The sequence below is a fragment of the Notechis scutatus genome, chromosome 2 (assembly GCF_049901735.1).
Source record: "Notechis scutatus isolate UNSWTSFEM ecotype Mainland chromosome 2, rNotScu1.2, whole genome shotgun sequence".
Classification (NCBI taxonomy): domain Eukaryota; kingdom Metazoa; phylum Chordata; class Lepidosauria; order Squamata; family Elapidae; genus Notechis; species Notechis scutatus.
In genome coordinates, this window is record NC_142010.1 from 98,824,783 (window position 1) to 98,851,548 (window position 26,766).

At 36.4% G+C, this 26,766-nt stretch overlaps 1 protein-coding gene across 7 annotated transcripts in view; it reads right to left on the minus strand.

Moving 5' to 3' along the window:
• GABRA1 (gamma-aminobutyric acid type A receptor subunit alpha1) overlaps positions 1–25,926 on the minus strand; it is a 39,559-nt gene extending 13,633 nt beyond the window's left edge. Inside the window, exons 1-8 of one of the 7 annotated variants that reach the window (XM_087955498.1) lie at positions 25,329–25,414; positions 24,401–24,518; positions 23,169–23,257; positions 18,870–18,982; positions 11,501–11,568; positions 3,748–3,968; positions 2,619–2,701; positions 778–921 (exon numbers count right to left, since the gene is read on the minus strand). In XM_087955498.1, the coding sequence (XP_087811624.1) occupies positions 778–921; positions 2,619–2,701; positions 3,748–3,968; positions 11,501–11,568; positions 18,870–18,982; positions 23,169–23,236 (697 nt within the window). In that variant the 5' untranslated portion in view covers positions 23,237–23,257; positions 24,401–24,518; positions 25,329–25,414. Of the gene's footprint in view, positions 1–777; positions 922–2,618; positions 2,702–3,747; positions 3,969–11,500; positions 11,569–18,869; positions 18,983–23,168; positions 23,258–24,132; positions 24,156–24,229; positions 24,316–24,395; positions 24,747–25,328; positions 25,416–25,460 lie in introns of those variants that run through there. The other 6 variants (XM_087955496.1, XM_087955495.1, XM_087955499.1 and 3 more) reach the window with 6 other exon arrangements.
• Between the last annotated feature and the right edge of the window lie 840 nt (positions 25,927–26,766).

Sequence of the window (26,766 nt, forward strand, 5' to 3'; positions counted from 1 at the left end):
AGTAAAATAGAATAATATTCCTTTGTAGAATAGGAACAAAAAAAAGTTTTGTAGAAACTTCCAAGCTTCCAAGGATCAGTTTATTAGATATTCATATTGATCTATATTCTAGACATTACCATGTTTCAAGGTCCATGTCCATACCATGCCAATGTCTCACATATTTTTGTACCTTCAAAGGATTAAGACATGTTCCTTGAGAAGCTTATGTTTTGTTTTGTTTTGAGGGAAGGGGCATTGATTAAGTTTATATTGCTGAATATTCACCCTGAGCAGCATCTTGCCTATTACAACAGTCTCAATATGTTTTTCTTTTCAGACTCTTCCTTTTTTGCGTTACAAGAAAATAAACTAATTGATTGCCTTGAAAAATCCAGTTTGTGTAGCTATAAGCAACATGTGTTGAGCTTTACTGTTCATAGAGGATATCAAGCTGTGCAAGACGTAATGAACCTGGATGAAAGGTGGAAGATTCTTACAGTTTTCTTTCCTAGGTTTAATGAGATCTGAACCTAGCGAGAACATTGAGTACAGCCAATTGTTTTGTTTCTCAGGGGCACTGCAAAACTAAGATACATTTAAATAAAATACGTTCAGTGGGACATACACAATTTTTAGAATGCAGCACAAATTAGGAATTGTTTGTTTTAAAAAAAACAACTGAAAGATGGGGCTTTAATAGAATGTCATACTCATCTAAGACATCATATTTTTGAGATAAAACTGTGCTGTGGTACAAGCAATGGACATATAGCAGCTCTGGGGTTTTGTACCCACCTGTGCTGGATTGCACAATTCCGGAATCCACTGTTTGTCCCATGAGATCATATTGATTCAGCCGAGAGCTACCTTTATCAACAACAACAGAATGTGCAGGGGTATGGGTCCATTCATATATTACCTCAGATTTCGTGTAAGCATCTAGTTGGTTTAAAAAAAAAAAAAAACATTTCCAAAGTTTCTTTAATATCCCTGTCCATGTCAGTTTGGACAAATGCTTTTTTTCCCCTCCATTGTTGCTATTTAAAATATCATGTTTGTCTCTATTTCTGATCTACAGTTCAGAATGTCAGAAAACAATTGAGATAGCCTACAGATTGACAGTCAATCAATCTTGGAAGTAAATCCTATATTTTATTTATGCATTAATAAAGTCACTAAAGATATTATTTCTGCAATAAGATGTAACGACAGATAAGCAGAATTGAGGGATCACAGTGTCCTCCTCAAGTTTCTTCATGCCCAAGTTAAATATTGTATTATGTTTACCCATGTAGCTATCTGCAAAAAGCTGCAATAACTGGAAAGTATCATAGCAGATAATAGGTAATCAGAGTTGGAAGGGACCTTGTAGGTCATCTAGCCCAAATGGGAGACCCTACACTATTTCTGACAAATGGCAGTCCAATCTCTTCTTGAAAGTCTCAAGTGATGGCACTCCCACAACTTTTGAGGGCAAGGTATTCCATTGGTTGATAGTTCTCACTTCAGAAAGTTTCTCCTTATTCCCGGTTAAATCTCTCCTGGTTCAGTTTCCATCCATTATTCCTTGTCTGGCCTACAGATGCTTTAGAAAATAGATTGACCCCTTCCTCTCTGTGGCAGCCCCTCAAATATTGGAAGACCGCTATCATGTCTCCCCTGGTCCTTCTCTTTACTAGACTAGCCAAGCCCAGTTTCTGCAACCATTCCTGCCTCCAGTCCCCTAATCATCCTGGTTGCTCGTCTCAACATCTTTTTTATAATGTGGTGACCAATACTGGATGCAGTACTCTTGGTGTGGTTTTACTAAGGCTTTATAGAGTGGTATTAGTACTTCCCTTGATCTTGATTGTATCCCTCTGTTAATACAATTTAGGATTGCATTAGCTTTTTGGCTGCTGCTGCCCACTGCTGGCTCATATTTAGCTGGTTGTCCACTAAGACTCCAAGATCCCTCTCACAGTTACTGCTATTGAGCCTGGTTTCACCCAGTCTATATGTGTACTTTTGGTTATTCTTGCCTAAGTGGAGGACTTTACTTTTCTCTACATTGAATTTCATTTTGTTAGATACGGCCCAGTGTTCTAGTCTGTCAAGATCCATCTGGATCTTAAGCCTATCTTCTTGGATGTTAGCTATTCCTGCCAGCTTAGTATCATCTGCAAATGTAGTAAGTTCCCCTTCTATTCCCTCATCTAAGTCGTCAATGTAGATATTGAAGAGTACTGGGCCTAAGACGGAACCTTGTGGCACCCCACTGCTTACTTCCCTCCATGTAGACTTAGACCCATTAAGGACTACTCGTTGAATATGGTTTGCCAGCCAGTTGCAAGTTCATCTAGTGGTGGTGCTATCTATTCCACTTTTTTCTAGCTTACTAAGAAGTAGGTTGTAGTCTACTTTGTCAAATGCCTTGCTGAAATCTAAATATATTATGTCCACAGTATTTTGCTGGTCTACTAATTTAGTCACTATGTTGAAGAATGAAATGATTGGTCTGGCATGATCTGTTCTTAACAAACCCATTCTGACTGCTAGTTATTACTTAACCTTGGCTGTAAGCCAAGGCCCTGTCTAACTGGCCAATGGCCCACAGAAAGGGAAAAGCTAGAAAATAATTATCAAAGTCAACTTACAACTTCCAAATTTTAATGGGCAAGCATGTGCATCCATGGGAAAGTCTTCTAAATGCATTGGGCATTCTGCTCTCACTGTAAGTCTGCAAACAGGCCAAAAGCATTAGAACAGATTTAGAATATAACGTGGCTTTGATGAAAATGGTAATAGAATATTTTAGTGCATTCTTGGTTAACAAACCGTATGAAATGATTGTGTGGAGCAAGGTTAACCAAAAAAATTTCACTTGGTTTAAAAGCCCATTTTTTTTTTTTGTTCTATACAAGAATTCACTAAAAAAAAACACCTCAAAGTTTATGCTACTTTTTGCCCTAAATAGCAAACACTTATTCCAGTATCGACATCAGGTCCCATTTCTGAAAACTGGTAATTGCAATGTGTAATTCAAAAGTATTTCTCTGTGATGCATAATATGCTAAGATAGATTTATGCCAGGGTTGTTTTATGCCCCCCAATTGTCCCATTTTTTCCACTATTTGAGCACAAAGAATACATTTTTATAGAGTGTTTATATTAACATTCTTAAATCAAACTTCATCTAATTTCCAAGTCTCACAGTTACACAATATATTCCTTTATTCTATTCCACAATAGGGACTTTGTTTGAAATTGGCCAAGAACCGGAAATGTCCCCTATCCTTGTTCCATCCAACATGTATTTTACTTGATTATAAAAGGAGCACAAAATATATCATTTTCCCCCTTGAAATCAATATAGTGAAACAAAGTCCTACTTTCCATTTACAAATAATAGGTTAATAAAACATAATTGTTTACATTATGCAAACTGCCACTCCATAAGGTTGAGTTGTAACAGGAGACTAATCTCCAAATTTGTTAAAATAAAATATGGTGTTTTTGCTTCTATCCCAATGAATGTAGTAAGCTCAAAGAGAAAATGAAAAGACAAGTACAAATTAAAAGAAAAATTGCTTAAAACAGCTACATTCTACTGATTCCTTTAAGGATGTACATATTTTACTATCTAATGTAAATCTTGGAAAATGTATAACTCATTAAAGCAAAATAACAAAAACAAAAACAAAAAAACACTTATCTTGAAAAATATGTAGAGGTTTTTTTTTGTTTTTTTTTTCATAAATAAAATACTACATCCCTTTCTCTTACCTCATTGTGTAAAGCAGCGTCCCATCTTCTGTAATCCGCAAAAGTTTGTTAGGCATAGTTATGTTGTGAGCGACTGATTTCTTTCCATTGTGGAAAAATGTATCTGGTGTCCATATTTTGCTAGCCATTAAATTATTCAGTCGGAGTACTTGCATTGGTCCTTTGAACTTCAGCCTTTCATCTTTCCAGCTTTGTCGGAAAAATACATCTATTGTATATTCCTAAAATTAGAGAATTGTGAGCTTTGAAACTACTTCATTTGTGAATAGTCCCATTGAAGAGCACAAGGCTTTCCGAACAATACTGAGCTTTAACCGGTTCATACTGCACATCTGTGTTTTGTCATTTGTGCAAGTTATAAAACAGATGAACAGAAGTATGAATAAGGGTAGCCCTTTCTTCTGAAAAAAGAATGGATTCCTAAAACCTCCAACAAATTTTGGTTAGCACAATTATGTCTTATAAAATGATTTTTTTTTTATTTCAACAGCTTCAAAGCCAACCCAATTTTAAGATAAAATTTTCAAGCTCTGGGTCACAACTCCAGGAAATCACAAGCAAATTTGAGGGAGTTTCAAGTTTGAACAGGGCTTCTTTATTTAGAAAAAGAAATTTAAAGGAGTTATTCGGTTAGAAGAAATAGAAAAGACACCAAAAACAATGCAGAATTTTATAGTCTCCGCCTTTGCACAGAGAGCATAGTCTGGAACAAATTCTGGTAGGGCTTCTACACTTAAAGCAGGATCAAAACATGTTCCCAGTCTACCTTTCAGACAAATGGTTATCCAATCCCTTCTTAAAAACTTCCAGTATTGGAACATTCAGAACTTCTGGAGGCAAGTTGGTTCACTGATTAATTGTTCTAGCATGAAATTTCTCTTTAGTTCTAATTTGCTTTTCTCCTGGATTAATTTCCTTTTTTTTAATTAAAGAAAAACCTTTATTGAAAATTAACATATTAAAATATATACAAATATATCTATAAAAGAAAAGTATGTTGGTACATTTCGCCATCGTTTTCTTGACAGTACAAAATCTTGGCTGTATTTATACATTCCAAATGTCCATCCATTTCAAAAGATTCTCATTGATCATACAAGTATACAAAATATATTTTTTCTATTTTTAACCGATATCTTTCATGTTTTGTATCTATCCATTGGTACCAATTATTCCAAATTGTATAGTATTCTGAGTCCTCTTTGTTATTCAAATCCATGGTGAGTCTATCCATTTCTGTGCATTCAAAAAATTTATGATTTATTACTCCATCTCCTGGATTAATTTCCATCCATTGCTTCTTGTTCTGCCTTCAGGTGCTTTGGAGTATAACTTGATTCCCTCTTCTTTGTGGCAACCCCTAAAATGTTGGAGCACTGCTATTATGTCACCCCTAGTCCTTCTTTTCATTAAACTAGACATACCCAATTGTTCTTTATATGTTTTAGCTTCCAGTCCCCTAATATCTTTGTTGCTCCTCTCTGTTCTTTTTCTAGAGTCTCAACATCTTTTTTACATCATGGCAACCCAAACTGGATGCAGTATTCCAAGTGCAATCTTACCAAGGCATTGTAAAGTGTTATTAACACTTCACATGATCTTGATTCTGTCCCTGTGATTCTGAGCCTAGAACTGTATTGGTGTCAGGGTTCTGACAGATACCCTAATTAAATCATGAGTCTCAAGCGAAGCTTCAAAAGAAATCCAGTTATTTATTAGGAGCTTCATGCCGGCACAAACCAGGTGGAGCCAACTCTGGCCTCAGTTAATTTGTGTTTTGCCTTTGATCCTGTTTCCCTCTCCCTCCAATATGTGTCATCAGTCACATTCCCCAAGAAAGCAATTTTGCAGGTTGTAAAAGTCCCTCCCTTCAGCCACTGTGGGTTCCCACAGAGATAGCCTTGGAGGTTTTGGTGGAATGTGCCTTGTTTTGACTGAGATACCAGCTCCTTAAGGCAGCAGCAAAGTTCGCTCTCCCATCCCCCTTTTCTATAGCAACTCAAATGTTCTGATGATCAGCTGTGCCAGGATTCCCCTCGCTGTCTTACTGCTTTGCCCAGGAAGCTTCCCTGAGGCCCAGGAGGCAAAAAGGGATGCTCGGAGGGGGTTAGGACTTCTGGGAGCAAAAACACCTCCCTGGAAGGCTTCCCTGAGGCCCAGGAGGCCCAAAAATGGAGCACAGGGGGTGTTGCATGCCCCCCCATGCTCCATTTTTTGCCTTCCTGGGCCCCAGGGAAACTTTCTGGGAGCAAAACACCCCCCCCCCAGGAGGCTTCACTGAGGCCCAGGATACAAAAAAATTGGGGGGCGGATGCTGCAAAAAAGCCATGCCCACCCAGTCACATGACCATGCCTACCTAGCCACGCCCACAGAACCGGTTGTTAAAAAATTTGAATCCCACCCCTGCTTGTATTCCTAATCTGTTTTTTATGGTACTGTTTTTGATAGGTTGGACTGTTTTTTGTTTTTTTGTTTTGTGTAAAGACGGATGCAAAAAATGAGTTAAGCAGTTCTGCTTTCTCCCTATTGCTTGTCACCTTTTTGCCACTTTCTCTCATTAATGAACCAATCATTACCTTGGGTTTTTTTCTTTTTACATGTTGATATAATATTTTTTTTTATTTTTGACTTTCATCACAAGCTTTAGTTTAACAAGCCAGCAGCCAGCTTGTCCAAGCTAAATAAAAGTAAGGGCTGAAGCACAGCCTGATAGCTTACATATGCAAAGCTGGATCACTGGCTGCACATGTCCCTGTGGTGCTCAGACAGCTGGCAACAAATTTAGGATTTTCTGAAATTGCCACTCTAAAGAACCAGCAGAAATTCTAAATGACTAAGAAACACCATCTCCAAACTAAAACTCACATTTCAGAACTAATGCAAAACTCATCCTATTAAATATAATTTTAAACTTGAAGTTTATTTTTTCATTTCCAGTTAAAAGGCTTGATTTTTGTAAATTTTTAGAGTTCAATCATTGTTTTATTTGATATATAGATTGAAATTTAATTATTCCAAATAAATAGCATGGTTTATCTGGCTATTTCTTGCTTAAATCTAAAACATCTAAGGAAGTAAATGATAAAATAACTTTCCCTAAATGATCAGGAAAGAGATTTTACCATTATATGGAGTCGATTCATTGCCTTCATTCATGGAGTCAGTTCACTACAAACTTTGAGAATTCCTGAAATAAGTGAAGACCTTATTAATTATCAACAGTGAAAGAGACTATGGGGAAGGGAGGAATGGAAGAGAAGGCAGACATAGACAATCACAAGATAGCAGACAAATTGGTTGACAGGTTTTTGTATAAAACAACTTAGCCCAGGTGGAAAAAAAATGCGTAGAAGCATTTCAAATCATTCAGAGCTGATAAGAGGTGTCAAACTCGTGGCATCCTGTTCTCATCAAGTGACATATCATGACTTTTTCCCCTTCACTAAACCAGGGGTGGGCATCGCCAGCGCATGATGCATCCGGCCCGCGGGCCATGATTTTGACACCCTTGATTCAGAGGGATTTCACATTAATTAACTCACTATACAATATATGAAGGTGGAAAAATCTTACAGTTTCCAAGATTCCCCCTCTAGCTGTGAAAATACCATACTGAAAGCCTTGGTCTTGTCTACTGTATGACAAACAGCTAATTTTTCCCATCTCTCTGTCTTTCTCTGAGAGCATATATCTATGCAAATTGACTTGAGAAGAGGATGGTTGGGCTGCTTATGTCATGTGAACTGTAAAATGTGGCTTGTGCAGCCATTTATGTAAATAGCAGCACTCCATTTGCTGCTAAGGTTTGGATGATACCCACTTTTCTCCTCAAGCCATTTTAAATTCAGAAAGTAATTTAATCACATATCTGTCACCAGAGGTCACTGACTGTACTGCAGTTTAGACTAAAAGCATCTCCATCGAAGTACTTTGCTGCTGAATGGGAGCACTATGCATAGACTAACCTTATAGCAACATTATAATAGGATCTTAAAACTAGGACTACAAATAGATGGGCAAGGAAGGATTTCTGTGCAACTCCTTGCTGAAATTCACATTACAAATTCACCTGAAATTTCCCAGGTCCTTTTTTTAAAAAAAAGAATTTTTGCTGTGCAACAGTGAATAATTTTACAATGGCTATTAATTAGTTCCAGAAAATTCTGCTACAGCTGAGGAGTTTGACTCTTAGTTCAAAAAAATTGGGAGCTAGTTTTCTGCAAATGACATTACTCAAGAAAGAAGGGACAGACATATTTCTAGCTACATATCTGTGAAGCCAAATATTCTCTTGAAAATTCCAGTTTCTCCTGTAAAACCCTGTCATTGCACCCTAACTCCCAGCTTATTGTTATTGCAGACTACATTAAATTTTATGGCATAACTACAAAGTAGGGGGGAAACAATATTGTTATTGAGAAAGCTTATTTTTTCTTGTTCCTTTGAGTCCATCCTGAATCAGAAGTCCATCCTGTGTAAGAAAGCTGGGGCCTTCATTACATTATATATTATGTAGTACTCCTCATGATGTGTGTGTGTGAGTGAGTGTGCATGTAATATATGTATATGTTCTGTCTGTTTTGTAGGGTTTTTATGTCTTGATTGGCTGGCAACATTGTGTTTCCTGTATTGGAGGCTTTTAGTGCGGCTTGGCTTCGGGTAAGTGGACAGCTATCATTTATTAGGAAGCTAGGTTTCATCTGGGTGCCTGGTTGGGGTGTGTTTGAGCTGGAGGTATCGGGGGGTCTGTTTGTGCCCAGGTGTTTGCTTGGCTTGTGGTGTGGAGATTTTTTTGTTTGTGAGTGCAGACTACCAGATAATTGACAGTCTGGTGGAGTCATCTCTTCTATTCATGCTTTCAGGTCTTTTTTCAATCTCTATGGCTTCTCTGATAATTCTGTAGCTGGGGTTTTCTATAGTGGCTAGAGTTTTGGTGCCATTGAAGTCGATGCTATGACCTGTGGCTTTCATGTGTTGGCCTAGTGAGGAAGTGTGTTCCAGCTTTTTTTTACTGCATTTTTGTGTTCATCCAGGTGGGTACTTATTCTTCTATTGGTCTGTCCAATATATGTGGCAGGGCATGATGCTCAGGGGATTTCATATATGCCTTGGTTTTCCAGGTCAATTTTATCTTTGGGGTTTCTTAGGAAGGCTGCGATTTTTCTGTCTGTTTTGAAGGCAGTCTTGATGTGATGCCTGTGTAGTATCTTACTGATTTTGTCTGTAGTACCTCTTATGTAGGGCAGGACAGCTGTTCCATAGGTCTGTTCATCTTCTGGGTCTCTATTATGTCTCAGTGTGTTTTTGTGGATCAGGCCTGTGATTTTGCTTTTGTGGAAGCCATTGACTGTCAGTACTTTAGTCAGGGAGCATAGTTCAGTCTTTATGTGTGTCTTGTCTGCCTGGCGTTTGGTTCTGGCAATTGGTGTTTTGGCCACGGAGTTTATCTGTGCTGGGTGGTGGTGGAATTGGGCATTGAGGTAGCAGTTAGTGTGTGTTTTCTTCTGGTATATGGTGTGTCCTAGTATGTAGATTAGTACATCTAGGAATGGTAGTTGTTTGTTTGTTTCCGTTTCCATGGTGAATTTGATTTTGGGGTGTGTGCTGTTTAGGTGTGTTAGGAAATTGTTTAGGTTTTTTTTTCCATGGGGACAAATAACAAATGTGTCATCGAAACAGGATGTGTATATATATATATATATATATATATATATATATATATATATATATATATATATATATGTATGTATGTATGTATGTATGTATGTATGTATATGTATATGTATATGTATATGTATATGTATATGTATATGTATATGTATATATATGTATATTTTCTTAAGTTTTCATGGGTACTTACATGTATGGTATTCAGCTTTGTTCAGGTATTTTCCCACGTCATTATAGTTGTGCTTTTAAAGTTGTAGCAACGTTTCGGCAGAATCTCATCTGCCATCATCAGGCTTCTGTATTGTGTTCTTCTGTGAACTTTCACAGCCGTTTAAAATTTAAAACTGAAATGTCTGACTCACAGACGAACACAATACAGAAGCCTGATGATGGCAGATGAGATTCTGCCAAAACGTTGCTACAACTTTAAAAGCACAACTATAATGACGGGAAAATACCCAACAAAGCTGAATACCACACACACACACACACACACACACACACACACACACACACACACACATATATATATATATATATATATATATATATATATATATATATATATATATATATATATATATTATTCAAGACCATATTGGTTGGAAACATGTGGAAGTGGCCTTCATCCTGCACTGGATAGACAATTGCTAGAAAGATGATAATGATAATGATAGATTTAGATGTAGATGTAGATGTAGATGTAGATGTAGATGTAGATGTAGAATAGAATAGAATAGAATAGAATAGAATAGAATAGAATAGAATAGAATAGAATAGAATAGAATAGAATAGAATAGAATTCTTTATTGGCCAAGTGTGATTAGACAGACACACAGGAAATTTGTTTCCAGTGCTTAAGCTCTCAATGAACATAGAACAATAGTGATATCATTAACATAGTCATTGTAAAATACATTCATCATAAAATTTTACATACAACACACACACACACACACACACACACACACATTAATCTAAAGGATCTGGATGCTCTATCTGGCTCATCATCCTTTAGCTATGGCGTTATACCTAGAAGATTCTCAGCAATTAAAGGAACATAATAAATTCCCAGAAAGATGTACATAAGGTAATGGCTATGCTGTCATAGTGGACAGAAAATTTCCTCAATGTAAAATAAATCATTACATTACTGAGGAAATGCAGATTACAATAGACATGCCAGTTTAAACTGGAGAGCTGCTATAGTTTGGGGAAATAGGGCCATAGGAAAGAATATATCATATGTAGCTCAGGATTGAACTATGGAGTCCTTGGTACCTTCTGATCTTGATTGTTTGTTTGCAGATAAAACCCAGGTTATAAAGAAATGCTTTTACCAACTTTATTGGTTTCTCTTAAATCTTTCATTTATTTTATTACTAACACATCTTATATAATAATGTTTGTTCATCAGCAGCCAGAATGTAGGCAAATTCCTTTGGACTCAAATGTGCTTCCTTGTGGCTTTGTTCCAGCAGATAATATATAATGAAATTCCTCAGAATCAGTCCTACGCTGGAACTTTAATGCCTCACAATTTATTGCCCAGCTTTTAAGGTTCTGTGTAGTCAAGCCTGACCTCAGAATTACAACATGTTTACAGGGAGAGAAAAAAAGAATTCTTCATAATCAAAAAATATAAATGGAAGACCAATCTTTTAAATAACAAATGAGACATGAAGCGATGTAGAATTATTTTACTACTATTTTGATCATTGGCCTGAACAATCATAAGAAAAAAGAATTTATTCCAATCTTTATTATAAAGATTATAAGATGGTTTAGGCTTCAAACAGCCTATTCTCGCATGGCATGTTTCCCTTCCATTTGCTGCTCCTCGGCCATGGAATGAACCAAATATTATAAATATTTCAAATGAATTGAATCATTAAACTGTGGATGGCATTCAAGATGAATGTCTCAACGCACTCAGAAACTGTCATTTGCAAGGCTGTAAAACTGTTGGAGATGTAGAAAGATTTTTGGACACGAGAAGTGATAGATACATTCAGAATTCCACACTGTTCCTGAAGGCTAAACAATTCTTAACATACCAGAAGGCAATAGAGCATTACTTACCATATCGTGATCTGAAACAGGACCAAAGCTGGTAACAAAGACGTCAGTCTTCACTTCAGTTACACGCTCTGATGAATCAGGAAATTGGGACAGTGAATGCCGATCATTAACTTTCTTTAAATTCAAGCAACATATTATCTTGTTCCAGAAGAAAACACATTTATTTTTATTAAAGATACTAAAAGGAGGTGATAACTCTGTATTAGATGCTTTACATGTGCAATCTCTGGGCTGTCCATTTAGACTTATGAAAGACTTGTAAAAACCCTGCCTCTGGAGAGCAGTTACTAAGCTACTGCATGTGTACATCATACAGAACTAGAGAGACCTAGTCTGATGCGGCTGTAGATATTCGTAGTTCATCCACATCAATATTTAATCAGTTAAGCTTAAACCAGGGGTGGGATGCTACCGGTTCTGCCTGGCTCTATAGAACCGGTAGCTCTGAAGAGCAGCAGACACCGAATCGGTTCTGTGTTTTCTGCTGTGTGGCCCACCCACCCACCCGGGCTCTTACCTCTCCTTTATTTCCTGCTCTTTCAACCTCAGCTGCTTTGCGCGGGACAGCTGAGGTTGTAAAAAGTGGCTTTTCAAATGCTGAGCACCTGCGCACAGTGCTTTTCAGCTGTCTGGGTGGCACAGCTTAAGGCTTTTTACATGCGCGCACAGCAAAACATAGTCACCGAACCGGTACTAACACCGGTTGAATCCCATCCCTGGCTTAAACCCATAAAATCATCTGCGAACTACGTATGATCTTTTGCATACCAGACACATTTCTTCTCAGAAGGAATTCTATTTCAAAAGAAGTTCTCAGAAGGAACCTTCAAAGCTTTGTACAGGCAGTCCTATGATCACAATTAAGGCCAACATTTCCATTGCTAAGTGAGGCAGTTGTTAAGTGAGTTGCACTTCATTTTATGCCCTTATTTTACCACCATTGTTAAGCAAAACACTGCCACTGTTGAGTGAATCATGTGGTCATGAAATGAATCTGGCTTCCCCCGTTGATTTTGATTGTCAGAAATGGGATGGAAAGGTTACAAATGGTGATCATGTGATCTTGAGATAGCGCAACCATCATAAATGCATGCCAGTTGCCAAGCACCTGAATTCTGATCATGCAACCACGGGGATGCTGTAACAGTCATGTGTGAAAAACAATCATGTCACTTTTTTCACTGCCCTTGTAACTTCATTAAATGAATAGTTGTAAATCAAGGATTACATGTATAGTCCTCCAAATTTAGAACTCCATTTGGAATTCAGAGAAATATCCTATAAAATAAAGGTCAGTGGTATATATACGATCTTTTCCCCATAACCTTCTTGGAAGAGAAAAAATAAGCAGACATATCATAGTTACAATCTGGTTAGGAAGGCCATAATAATGCAGTATGCTATTATATAAACTGAAAAATTGAAAAAATAAAGACTTCAAAATCTATTTTATCAATCTGTCTAAACATTAAAGAAAGATGCCAATATATCATTACAGTCATTACCATGACTGTAATATATTGTTTCTGTTTTGCTTTAGCGCTCCCAGGGCCAACAGCCATAAGAGTGATGCTGAAAAGGCACTGTGATGGTAGACTCTATTAATTAGCCATCCAATAAAATTGGTATGATCTAATCAAATCTCCCTATGAGGATATTAGAGGAAGGGGTTTCTTAAAATTTAATTAGGTTGTGAGGGAATTCTAAAGACTGTCACAATGAGAACTAACCTGTTATTGCAAGTCTAAGGTGATTCCCCCAAGAAATATATTCATCCTGAAAAAATGAATATTTTCTTAGCCTAGCAATCACTACCAGAACTTTGATTTTGTGTGATTTCAATGAAAGCTAGTTAGACTACAAACTGAGCCAGCAATGGGTACTTTCCTTTTCAGAGGGGAAATGTTTCAGATAGGGTGAATTGAAGCAGAGAAACAGAAGAGGAAGAGTTTCTAATGCTTCATTTGACTCCCACTGTCTGTCTCAAATTATTCTCCATTTACAATGCTTTTTACTGAAATAATGTTTTTTAAAAAAATCCTAACTAAAGACAAAACTTCTGGGCTTTCTGAATTTAGCTAAAAAGATACAGGTATAACCATAGTCTTCAAATGGAACATGGAACAAGTTCTAATTATTTCTAGTGTGTTGTTATTCAAGTTATAAAATAAAATTTCTTAGGTCCAGTGAAAAACACTATGACTAAGGTCTATTCTGAAAATAATGAAAGCGTGGAAAAAGAAAAGTGTTTGATAATTTGCTATTTTTTATTTTTTTTTACTATTTTGAAGGGGTTGGAAAGTTTGCAATATTTCAAAACAGAGCTGGATCTAATCCCAAATCAAGGGCAGATAGTAATGTAACAGAATAAATCTTTTAGGATCTTTGAATGAAAATTGCTGTAAGCTAACTATAATGGTTGAAAAGGGTATTATGAAAGATTAACTGTTGCTATTCATTTATCCTCCCTGTCTTTTCCCATTCTTAATGAAGCTGAAATCTGACTATACCCACTACTCATGTATTTATTTGCATTCATAATCCCTATCTAACCACCCCATCCCACCAGGATGCTGAATTTTTTTTTTAATTTTTTAAAATTTATTTCTCTATTGTGCTGGATTCCACACTAGAGCCTTTCTGCAGCTAAAGAAGTGCTCTGGCATGCAGAACTGGAAGCATCAGCCAGTGGTTTCATGCCATATTTCAAATATTATTTTTATAACCTTCCAATAATATAGATTAAAATGAAACAGGTATTATAGAGAACTCATAGCCAGATCATCCATAAATTTCTTCAAATAGAAGTTCCATTGGATATAACAATACTCACTTCCTGGAAACTACATGTGTATCATCAACTTAAGCTTCTCTTTTGATGAGGGTGAAATGGTTTTCTGCAATTCCAAAAAACCTCATTTTCTAAAACCATTTCCTTCCTTTAACCAATTCCAAATCTTTCACTTTCTATAAAAAACTTATTTTCTTAATGCAACTGTTCTTTTTCAGTTTCTAATTTCTTTTTTAATTCTTTTTTTTTTTAAAATATATTTCATTAGTTATATAAGGCAGTTCATTTTCAAATATTAAAAAAATAAAAATGAACAACAGACTACTCAAAAAAAGGGGGAAAACCCAACACAATAACACTAATAAAACATATCAAAAGACAAAAAAACTATAATTGAAATATATCCCAAGTGCACCGGATTTATAAATCTTCAAAAGATGAAACAGCTTTCAAGATTTTCCCCAGCCTGTCCAATAATTCTTTTCCAAAGGGAAAGATAATGTGACATTTTCTGATTGACAGAAAATATAATTTTCTTAAAAATTGCTAGGTCGCACATCTCTAAAATCAAATCCTTTGTATCTGGAATTATTATATTTTTTTCTATCTGCTAAGAATGATTCTTTTTGCTGTTCCTAAAGCATGAGTAACCTTTGTTCAGAACATGTTAACTTCCATGAAGAAGGTATATAATTTAATGCAATACACCTTACTTTAAAAATCAAAGCTTTCCCAATTGTTTTCTTTATATAGCATTATGGAAAAGGAATATGTAGAAGAATATTAGAACTTTCTAATTTCTTATTTATACTCTTGGGCTAAAATGTCATAATAGTGATGTAAGGGCGGAGAGATGTTTGTTTATGGTTTATTCGTTAAGGCACACATTGCCCACTGGTTTTATCTTTGCAAACCTTGGACTTTTTGCCAGATTTGGAAAGGCCAAATCTTCCCCTCATAGACACAGCTATGACTTGATCCAATCTCAGCTCTTTCAAATATCTGCTTTGTCTGGAACAATTCTAAATTGAAGTCTGTGTAATTGCTCGACTCTCTGTACTGAATATGGATCAATCAGTGCTTATTATCATGAAAAGATCACCCCTCCTACGGGTTATTCTCAGGTTGCTACATATTTAGTTAGAAGTGACCTGTAATGACGGTATAATCAAAGAAATATACACTGAAAATGTCCTTATCTTACTTTACTCTCATTTGAAATTATTACTTTTTTTTCCAAATTGTAAGTATAGTAAATAATTATTTTGAAAACACAATAAAAAAAACCTCAAGGGGGGGGTTCCTGCCTAATTCAAACTGTTTTAGCATATCATCTCATGTGCACAATGTATCTCTAAGGGTCTTATGAATTTGCAGACATCAGTAAGACACTAAAGGTGTATTTAAAGAGACTGAAAATGTTCTGCATGCCACCTATATATTATTTTCAGTCTTTGAAGTTCTGCTTTGATTCCTCATCTCTTCTTTTACAGATAGCAAAAAGAGATTTTATATAAAATAAAAGGTGAGCAAAACCTCTACAAATGGCCACCATTGGTGGAGATGCTGATGCAAGTGTTAGAAGTAGGTGCTAATTAATGTTTAATAACCTTGAATAAGGAACCAAATATTTGTACTATAATTAGATACTCTGATCTCAGCCATGTACGGGAAATAAATCTTAGGCATGGAAACCAGAATGTACAAAGAATTCCAAACCATCTCAGCTATAATAGGATGCCCTTGGGCTTATTCAGTTGTCTACAGGGTATAGCCATGAACCAGTATCCATCTGGGCCCTTTGATTTTCAGTCCTACATTCACAGCTTTCCAGGGGTGGGATACTACAGGGTTAACTACCGGTTCGGGATTTACGAGGTTCAGTGATTTATGATGTGCTTCCCTAAACACTGAGAGCGGGCGTGCCTGTAAATCGTCATCAGCACACTGCATGCAGAGAAGCAGCCTTTGAAACAGCCCTCTTTTCTTGCTTTTTTAACTGCAGCTGTGCCTCCTTCAGCAGCTGAAGTTGAAAAATCAGGAAATAAAGATCAGGTAAGAGTCCGGGTGGGCGGATGGGTAAAAACACCAGCAGACATAGAACTGGTTCTATGTCTGCTGCTCTTCAGAGCTACCAGTTCTACAGAGGTGGACAGAACCGGTAGAAACCCACCCCTGGAGCTATCCAAATCCTAGCTCGAGTAGCCCTGAAGCATTTTAATCATATTATATCAAACGTCCATCCTGAAATCTGAGATACAACATTTATACAAATTTATTTACTCTTCTTAAATGAGATGCATCTGCTTTTATTTCTATACTATGCTAAATGATACTATTAGTTCTTTCTCAATGACTGATGTAGCAGTTACCATTGTATTAATTAGGAACTGAGAAATATTTATTTTGGAACCTATCCCACAGAAATATTGTTACTTCAGAAAAAAATTGGCAGAAAAAATATTATTACTTTAAGTCAACCAAATATCTGTTGATAATCTTACATTTTACTTTCAAAATTATATTCAAAATTCAAGAGATTCATTACCTTCTAGAGTTCCCATCAGTAGAATGAATGATGAAAACTGCTTAAGTGAACTAACTACTGGACACAATTCAATCAAATACCTTATTTTAAATAGATTGCAGAAAGTGATAAAAGGCACTGAATATTTAATTAACTACAGAACTCTTTAATGATTTTTGGTGACTATTAAATGTGGCAGTTGGTCAAATCTTTAGATTTCTATGAAGGATGCATAGGTGAGAATTGAAAGCACTTTTTACTATTTTTATTCTTAGCCGATGCTTCAGGATCTAGACAGACCATTCTGTGCCTCTAAAGTGAGGGCTGCACAAACAAACATTTTTTATTTTATTTTTTTGCTTTTGGCACAGCATTTGCAGAAACTAATGAACAATACCTTAAACAGGTACAGTTTGCATCCAGACTATCCCTCTATGAACAGAATGGTTTATTTAGTTTATGTAAGTGACCAACATCTAGTAAAAATTCTTATGGGAAGAAGAAGAAAAAACTCTCAAATCTCGAACTACCATGGATTCCATTCATCTCCTACATTGTTCCTGAATTTTAAATTATTCTTTTCAAAAACACCTTTTCAGGATAGACAATGCTTATAGGACCTTCGGATACAAGCTATTTTTTTCCAGGAATTATAATTTCAATTTCCTCCATTTTCACAGTTTCACAATTTATTAGGTGTATTGTTGACTTGAAAGTCAATTAGATCGTGAAATATTAGTTTCGGCTGAAATTCACATTTCTGGTTGCTGTATAAAATAACAATCAAAACTGCAAACAGTGCTATAATTGGTTTATATTTAGTATGATAACTCTTGACCACAAAAACTCTCATGGTTCCATCCCATCCTTGACCCGAAACACACACGTTAAAAATTTTAATTTTAAAAAATTAAAATAAAATCTACCCTTAAATATTAAAGCATACTGGAAAATCCCAATAGAAAATGTAAATTAAATGTTAATAGTAATGCCTAGAACCATATGGGATATTAACTGTCATGAATTACAAGTCTATGCAATTCTTAATGCGTGATCTAAATTTCAGTTTACTTTCCCTTTATGTTCAGGAATGTGTTCATACACAACTAAGAATAGGCAACCTTTTGCAAGCATCATACCCTTTCATAATATACATATTTTTAAGAATGCTTTAAAAATTGAGGACTAAATTGGGCAATACCAAAAAGTACATATTTGAGAGTAAGGGCATTCTACTTCATATACAAACTGAGGAACTATTAATAAGAATCAAAACTGAATAAATTGTTAATGTATCTCTTGTTGAACTTTTTTACCTCAGATTCATTTGAATTGAACTGATACTGCTTAAACCAATCTGTCCGGAGGACTAGCAGCCAATCAGACACTTTAATATAAAATGTCTTCTTTTTTTGAATCAAGTTTAATGGAAAATACTTGAAGAATGTCATGCGATGTAAGTAATCTCCCAATTTTCATTTTTTTTTAATTGAAACATTATTTCCAGATTCAATGCATGTTATTATAATGAAAAACCAATGTTTCAAGACCAAATTAAAAGGGGTCCTAGAAAACATATTTCTTCAGCTTTGCATCAAAGTACATGGTACATTTTCAAGGTAAAGGTAAAATGTTTCCCCATCCATTCCCGTTTGACTCTAAGAGGAAGTGCTTATCTCCGTTTCTTAGTTGAGGGAGCCAGTGTTATTTGAAGACACTTCCCGTAGTCATGTGGCCAGCATGACTACACCCCGAGGCACACGGAATGCTGTTACTGTCCCACTATTTATCTACTCTTATGTTTTTAAACTGCTAGATGGGCAGGAGCTGGGGCAGGTAATGGCAGCTTCCCCTGTCACATGGTGTTCAGGTATCAAACTGGGCTTTCCAGCTGACAAGCTCAGTGTCTTTAACCATCTTCATCATTTAGTTTATTAATTTAATAATTTTATCATTTTATAAGTCTACAAAACAAAATGGCTAAAATGCATAAAAAGCATGTTAAATAACATTGTTTTTGCAGATTTTTCAAAAATTGCAACAATACATACCTCCCAATCCTGGTCTTAGACGGTTATCATAACCATCAAGTAAACGATCCAGAATTCGGGTGAATATAGTTGTATTGTCTTTAATTTCATCTTGTAAGGAAGTTTGTCCATAGCTGAAAACAAAACCACCATATTATATGCTGATTACTGCCTAAAATAAAGATGCTCGTGCTATTAATTTAAGTCTTTAATCCACCAACAATCTTGTCCAATGATATTCCTGAAACTTATTTGATCATTCTTCTACTGATTAGTAGATTTGGAAGCTCTACCATCAATGATGGATTAAAGGGGTATTATACGATTCCTTCTCTTTTCACTTTTCAAGTATTCATATTCTTTGAAAACCTTATGTCAAACCTCGATAATAAATTACACTGGGAGTTTTATTGTTCAGCCCATCTTTAATGTATTTCTGATGCAAGTATAACAAAGCATCTTCCCATTAACTACCCAATCCTAAAATAATTTAGTATCCTTGCCCATACAAAAAATACACTGATAGCTCATATAATGCAGCCTCTTTTATATACTGGTAAATATATAATGGCTCCATATAATGCAGCCTCTTTTATATACTGGTAAAGACTGCAATCCCTATTGTGGGAAAAATTAAATGATTTTATTATTTTTATTATAATGCATTTCCTTTTTAATCTAAATATTTTGGACTTTTTTGATATATGAATTAGTTTAGGAAAGCAAAATAAATTCATTTCCTGGTGAATCGAAAATTCCATTTTAGAGTGACATGGATAGTTTCCTCTTTCTTCCCAAATTTTATAATAATAGCCCAGGGATCTGTATCCATGTTTCTTTTTCCACAATGCTATTATTTGGCAGTTAACATTCTTGAAAGTGTATACTGCATATGCCTATGTGCATGTCCATGTCTGTGTGTGGCAAAACATTGCAATACCTATAGCAAGTAATTTCCAGGTATTTGCAATAGTCACGAGCTAAATTTTGATCTCATCTTCAGATCTGTATTGTTCTTGTTATTAAGACTGCCCTATATTTTCTTCTCTACAGTAAATTACACTGTTTTCTCCTAATTATCTATCATGGTTGTCTCAGAGCCAAATCCTGGAGTCCTTCCTCTACCCTTTAACCAGGGAAGATCCCATTTGTAAAATATGATGTTTGCCAGTGTAAACTCAACAAGACTCAGCCCTTGAACCTCCAGCTGCTTCCTTCTTCATCATTTTGTCACATGCATTATTACTGAATCAGCCTTCCTTAGATATCCAATGTGATGTGATTAACAAACATAGTTTGGTGGAAATATCTCTTCCAAACTATGGAGCTTCACGAACGTTAATCTAGGAAATATTTCTTTTAGGCAATGAATTATGCAATTTTGAAAATTAAACTTCACTCAATAAGTCTGTGAGCTGTGTGTAACTATAAATTTGAACAATGTGAAATCCAAGATTAGAAGAGCAAATTTGGTTCATATTTTTAGTATAATTTATATGCCTTTAGCCTAATGCTGTCTACCTATCATTAGTAATAACATTTAATTGATTGTTTGTTAATAATACCTCATCTCTAGAGGACTGACCAAAACTTACATTTCTGTTCAAATTGTAAATTGGTAGTTCAGTAGATATTTCTTCTTTTGATAGTAGAGAACCTTTTATATTATTTTTAGATTTAAATTTAGAACCAGAATGAGCTATCTTATACTATTTGGTTAAAAAGAGATGAGTGCCTTCATACATTCAAGATGGAATCCCACTTTCATGTTGTATCATCTATCAACTACATCTTTTTAGTGGGTGGGTGGGTGGATAGCATTTGAAAGTTATTTTCACTTCAGAAAACTAACTGTAGGCATGTCATTAATAGCTAAGAGTGGCAGAAGGTACCAAGCTTGCAATTCCCCGTATTTTTTTTTCTTTTTCTAAGCACAAAAAATTCCAAGAGACCAATTAAAAAAAAACAAAAAAAGGATAAATTACAGACATTATAAAATTAGTTTTAAAGGTTCAAAATGGCATTAATATAAAATTGCATATTAGAACATCATCCTGTTTGAATCCTTTGACAATTTCAAAGTCAGTATCAAAATCAGACTATTATAATTATCAACTGTACAACCATTTGGTAAGACAAAATATTCCCATGTATTTTCACTCAGACATTTTATCAAATAAAGTGTAGTCAAACTCTCGCTGAAATGTAATGAAATCCCATTCTTTTTTTAATGCATGAGGTGGAATCATTTCTAATTTTTCTATGCATCAAATTTTCGTATACATTTGCACTATCTAAAAGCAAGCTGGATTGTCTTCTGAGACTACCATTATTTTCAATACCAACACAATTTGTTCAAAATCAACCTAATTCTTAGAGGTCAAATTGAATTTAGACTGGGTTTAACCATGGATACTACTCCAAAAGCCACACGTTTCATTTTAATGCTTGAATATTTTAATAAAACCAGTTGGAATTTCCCTGAAGAGTGAAGGTCTTCAACAGCACTGAATTCAGTGGTCAAGCCTATATTTTTACAGATAAATATACATGTTGAAAAGACAAGTGTGAATATATACCAGTAATAAACTAGAGATGTGATTAATTTAGGAATTGGATTTTAAGTGTATCATAATTATCAAGTTACAGGTAAAGCAAGCTACTACTATTAGTTTCTTTTTAAAAAATACTATATTCATATATCCATTTATTTTACAATAAAAGGTGTTCATGTTCAGATATGTGGGCATTCACATGTTCTGCTAATATTTAGAACCTTAACATTAATAGCCTGATCCAAATAATAATACAATATGAAACACTGCCCACATTTTTCACTTTTACTTAGCTTTGTATGAGGGAGGGAGGGAGGGAGGGAGGGAGGGGAGGGAGGGAGGGAGGGAGGAAGGAAGGAAGGAAGGAAGGAAGGAAGGAAGGAAGGAAGGAAGGAAGGAAGGAAGGAAGGGCCTCCTAGATATATTGAGCAAAACTGGTGATCATTCAATCCTTGAAATTTTTTTCCCTTTGTGCTATTGATTTGTTAGTGGTTAGAAGTCATACATGAGTAAAGATTGGGCAAATGTGTTATCTAAAAAGTAATTGTTTTTTTAATGTAGAGTTTAAGCAACTTGAAGAAAAATGTCATTTACAATGTCTGTGTTTCACATTAAAAAAAGTATAATAAAACACTGTACACTGACTCCATCTACAGGTCATTATAATAGTAACACCTCATACAATTTTTCAAAAGCAGGGAAATGCTTCTTGATTTTTCTGGTGCAAATCTTAGTTCTGGTGAAACATGCAAGCCAGCATGTGGTATGGAAAAAAATTATAAAAGAAACAGCCTTTCCCTTCTCTTGTCTCTTCAGGAGATCAGCTTTTTCTTCTTTCATCACTGATCTGTTATATAAAGTATTGTATCCTTTTATGCTCTATTCTTTTAGAAAACACGGTAAAACTAAATTGGATTGCCTCTGATGCTCAGATTCTTTTTACAAATGTATATTATTTGTAGTAAGGTTAATTTAAATTACTCTCCTGAACAACGGATATTACCAGTGCACCAATATTGGTATTTGTAATTTAAAGGAAAAGATGTATTTTTTCATTCATTAGTTCTATTGCTAACAGAAATGCAGTCTATATAGATAGATGTCAGCATAAGAAGGCTTTCCATTTACCATTCAGGCAGGGTTCAGGAAGGTGAAGTGGATTTCATTCAACTAATGTTAATGACAGTCTTCCCCATGAAGTTACTGCTTTCAGACTGTATCCTGATCATGCAAACTGTCTGCTGATATGAAATGTTCAGTTCATATGTATAATAACCAGACCTTATTATTATAATTATAATCTTCAACCCAATATCTTTACTGAAGTGTACTTTCATGAAGAAAAGCCAATCTTAAGAGTCTGGCAGCCTGGTCATAATTTTTCTGTGAAAGCACAAGATCATAGCAGCAGAAACATCCCTATGTAAAATGCTACATGCAGCATTACTGCTGGCAAACTTTATCTGCAAAGAGGACCATTCTCTTTGCAGCTACATTGAAATCATTAATCTATTTGTAGTTTGGATCCAATAGTTCTGGCTAAACTCTTTCTCAATCATAATCCCACCTGAGATGTTTTCCAACCAAGCTTTAGTTTTATGTTAATTTCCTCAGATTTTGTCTTAGGTGGGATTGAAGCAGAATCAACCTCTCCCTCCAAAACAGTATGTATGAATCAAACCTTTTTTTCCACACTTGCTTTTAAGCAATGATAAAAGACAATCCAAAATATTTAAAAAAAAACAAAAACAAACTCTTTTCCCACCTTTTTCCATGTAAAGTGCTCATAAGAAGAACCCAGGCCCAAAAGCGGTCATAAAGGAGATGCATCATTTTGCTAGTAGATTATGGAAGCTGAAAACAATAGAAAAGCAGAAGTAAGCATTCTTTGCTTTGACAAATTATTTGAAAATACAACAGGTTTAAAAGAACTTGTGATGGTTTTCCTTAAAAGCAAGGAGTTATCTCACAATGGTAGGACTTTCAGAGGGAAAGGTCTCTTCCAGGTATACTTATGTGTTTCATTTTCTTGAAAGTAGGGTATCCCTGAGTTAGTTTCATAGTAAAGGTTAAATCATTTTCTTTTCTTTTTCAAGAACATTGGAATTCAAGTGTCCTTCTAATTTTTTTTCATCCCTAAAAAAGGATTATTGTTAAGTTCACAATTTGTATACCTATTTTACAATAACATCGAACTTAGAACCTATTTTAGCATTAATGAATCAGATCCCACTGCTTGATTATCTCAGTGGGAAAAAAGAAGAAATATCTTCTCCTAAAGTCCTTGAAAGCTCTAGAAGGTCCTGAAAAGGGCAGAACTTTCTTCTGGAGAGAGATTCAAGCATATGCCCATTTAGCAAGCTAGTTGAACAACAGCATATATTTAAAAAGCTTATTAGGAGTATAAGATACAGACTTGCAGTGCTTTCTTTCACTAGTAATAGTTCTATTAATCCCCAAAGCATATGAAATGAACATGAAATAATGATGAAGATTATTGCATCCATATTGCCTTCAAACCTTTCCTTCCTTCCTTCCTTCCTTCCTTCCTTCCTTCCTTCCTTCCTTCCTTCCTTCCTTCCTTCCTTCCTTCCTTCCTTCCTTCCTTCTTCCTTTTAGAATATCCTGTTGCAAAATATTCCATATGGCACCTTTTCACTTAATGACTGAGTCCAGTCCAGTTTCAGCTAAGATGTTTTCTAAAAGCAAACCTGCCCTATATTTCCCACCTGGTAATTAACTGGTAATTTTGCAAGGCAGCCTGACCATTGTAATTTTCCTGTTTATAGCCCAGGTTTAGCTGCTTGCTCCTTGCTCCATACTTACTGCTGAAATCCACTCCGGTTGCACTGTTTCTACCAGATACATCCTTCCTCCTCCTCCCTCCTTCTCCCAAACCTCCTGACAGCCCTGAAGCTCAGTACAGTTTAAGAATGCCAGACAACATAACCACCATCACCACACAAAAAAAAAAGGCAGAGAAGAAGAAAACCTAACAGGATGGTCCTTGTATAAAATGTCCGAAACCTAAAGCAAAAGGCAAGGCAAGGTGAACAAAATGATGACAGGTGTCCAGGTGGAGTTTAATAGATGAAGGTTCACAATGCTGCTTCTCCTGGAAAAAGAAGAAGAAGAGGAGGAAGAGTGTTGCATCTCTAGGTGAGATGAGAAAAGCTCCACTTCTTTTCAGCCTGAACTTTTACACTGAACCTGCTGTTGCAAGTCATTTCAGAGATACCAGCAGATGGAAGACGCTTTTTCTTCTTATTCTACATTTCTCCCATACCACCATCCTTAAAATAATTAATGAGGATGGGGGCAGGGAGATACATTGCTAGAGTTGCCCGTAGATGAGAGGGGAAAGTGGGAAATCACCAAGTGTGAAAACAAACCACACAAACAAACAAATGGACAAACAAACCAATCCGCTCCTGATCCTTTCCTGCCGCTCCATTCTACCACCCTAATCTTGGAATGGTTGAAATAAAAAGAGCAAAAGGGAAATCCCAGTCCATCTCTTCCCCACTATGGGCACATCCGTTCAAACCTGGAGCCATCATTCAAGAGGCATTTCTGCCTTAAATCATTTTTGCCTGCTTCAGAGCCAGAGATGAAGACTTGGTGAAAAGGGGAGGGGGTGGTATTTATGGATTTGCAGCCAGCATAGCAACTTTGTTCTCCTCTCCCTGAGAAAGTCATCCATTGCCCCCAATCCATCCAGTTCTGGTTGGAAACGTCTGAAATAATCCCTGCTAATCCTTGGGTCCCCATCTCCTCCGTTTTAGTCCCCCCGCCCTCCAACCCACCTCCTCCTCCCCTCGAGTCTGATCAATTGCCCATCCACCGCTGCAGATTTTCAACCGGGGTCGGGGGATGGCGGGAGGTAAGGGGGGAGAAAGCTGGGTCCAGCATTCCGACGAAATACCTGCTAAGGAAGAAAGCAGCAGTAAGGAGCCCTCTCCGTCCACAAATGCTCCTCCTGTGAAAAAGGGAGCGGGCTGGCAAAGGGAAGGGAGAAGGGGGGGAGCCTGAAAAAAGATTCTAGAGCGGTACTCACCTCGAGACCCTCTGGGCACGGCGTCGCCGATGCAGCGGGAAAGTCTGCCCGAGCGGCTCCGCCAAGAAGCCAGGGCTGCGAGGGCGCTTTAGAGCACTGAGTCTCCGAGGCTCTTCTCAGTCACTCACGAGCTTTTAGCCATCATGGACTCTGCCGCCGCCGCCGCCGCCGCTGCTTTGCTCTTCGATTTTTAACACCCAGATTCCCTTTCCGTGGGATTCGGCTCGCAGCTCTACAACAAAAAGCTTTGCACTTTACCAAGACAGTAGTAGTACGTCCCGGGGTAAACCGGATGTGAAATAGGCTGTGACTTCATGCCAGAGAGATTTTATTTTAGAAAGGAAGGTGGTACCAAGCTCTCATCTAGAGACTAATCCGCCCATTTTTTTTTTCTCCAAATATGCAGCACAATTTAACTTCAGCTCTCTCGCCCTAATCTCTTTCTCTCTGGCTGCACGCTCAAATCCTTTCTACACTCTGCATCACGATGGCTGTTGCTGTTGTGGTGCTTACTGTGGAAGGGAAGGGAAATGTTTGGGAGACCAGATGGAGGACAGAAACTACACTTACAATCTTCAGAGAGTTGCGACCGAAAACTGGTGCGGAATAATGATAGCCGTCACTAAACACCACCCTCACCACTCATCGGCCCCACTCTGCCTCTCTTTTTATTCAGTCTTTGGACAAATATTCTTCCAGTTTATAAATATACAGGGTACCTGGAAGAGATTAAAGCGCTCTCTCTCTCTCTCTCTCTTTTTCTCTCTCGTTACATGCACCCATTGGGTATGTTTTCTGTGTGATTCCATTGGAAAGGTCTTGTGCAGCCAAGAGAGGCACTGGGTGCTTAATTGAGGCTTCAAGAAAGATCTGTTCAAAGCATAAAATGCTTAAGCCATTCTACATCTTTGGTTACTCTTAATTGGGAGGTAATATTTGTCTAAAGCAATCTTTACAATATTGTGGAGAAAGGCGAGCTCTATTGGGAAGGGGGTATATTTTGACAGGGATGTGTGTGTGTCACTTCTGTTTCTGAGTGAACAGTTCACTTACTTTGCCAAATGGTGCGGGAGAATAAGTAATAAAAGCAGCATTTTAAAAAAACACACTACCATTTAAAATCAGTTTCAATGAAAGACCCTTACCAGCTAAGCATCCTTTTAATTCTGTTCCTTTTTAAGAAAGCATCTCTCACTCTCCACAGTGCCCAGCACAATAAGAAAATCAATTGGACAATAACAAACTATTAGGCCTTAAATACTAGACTTTCTCTGAGTATACATATGCCTTCCTAAAGCTATATTGC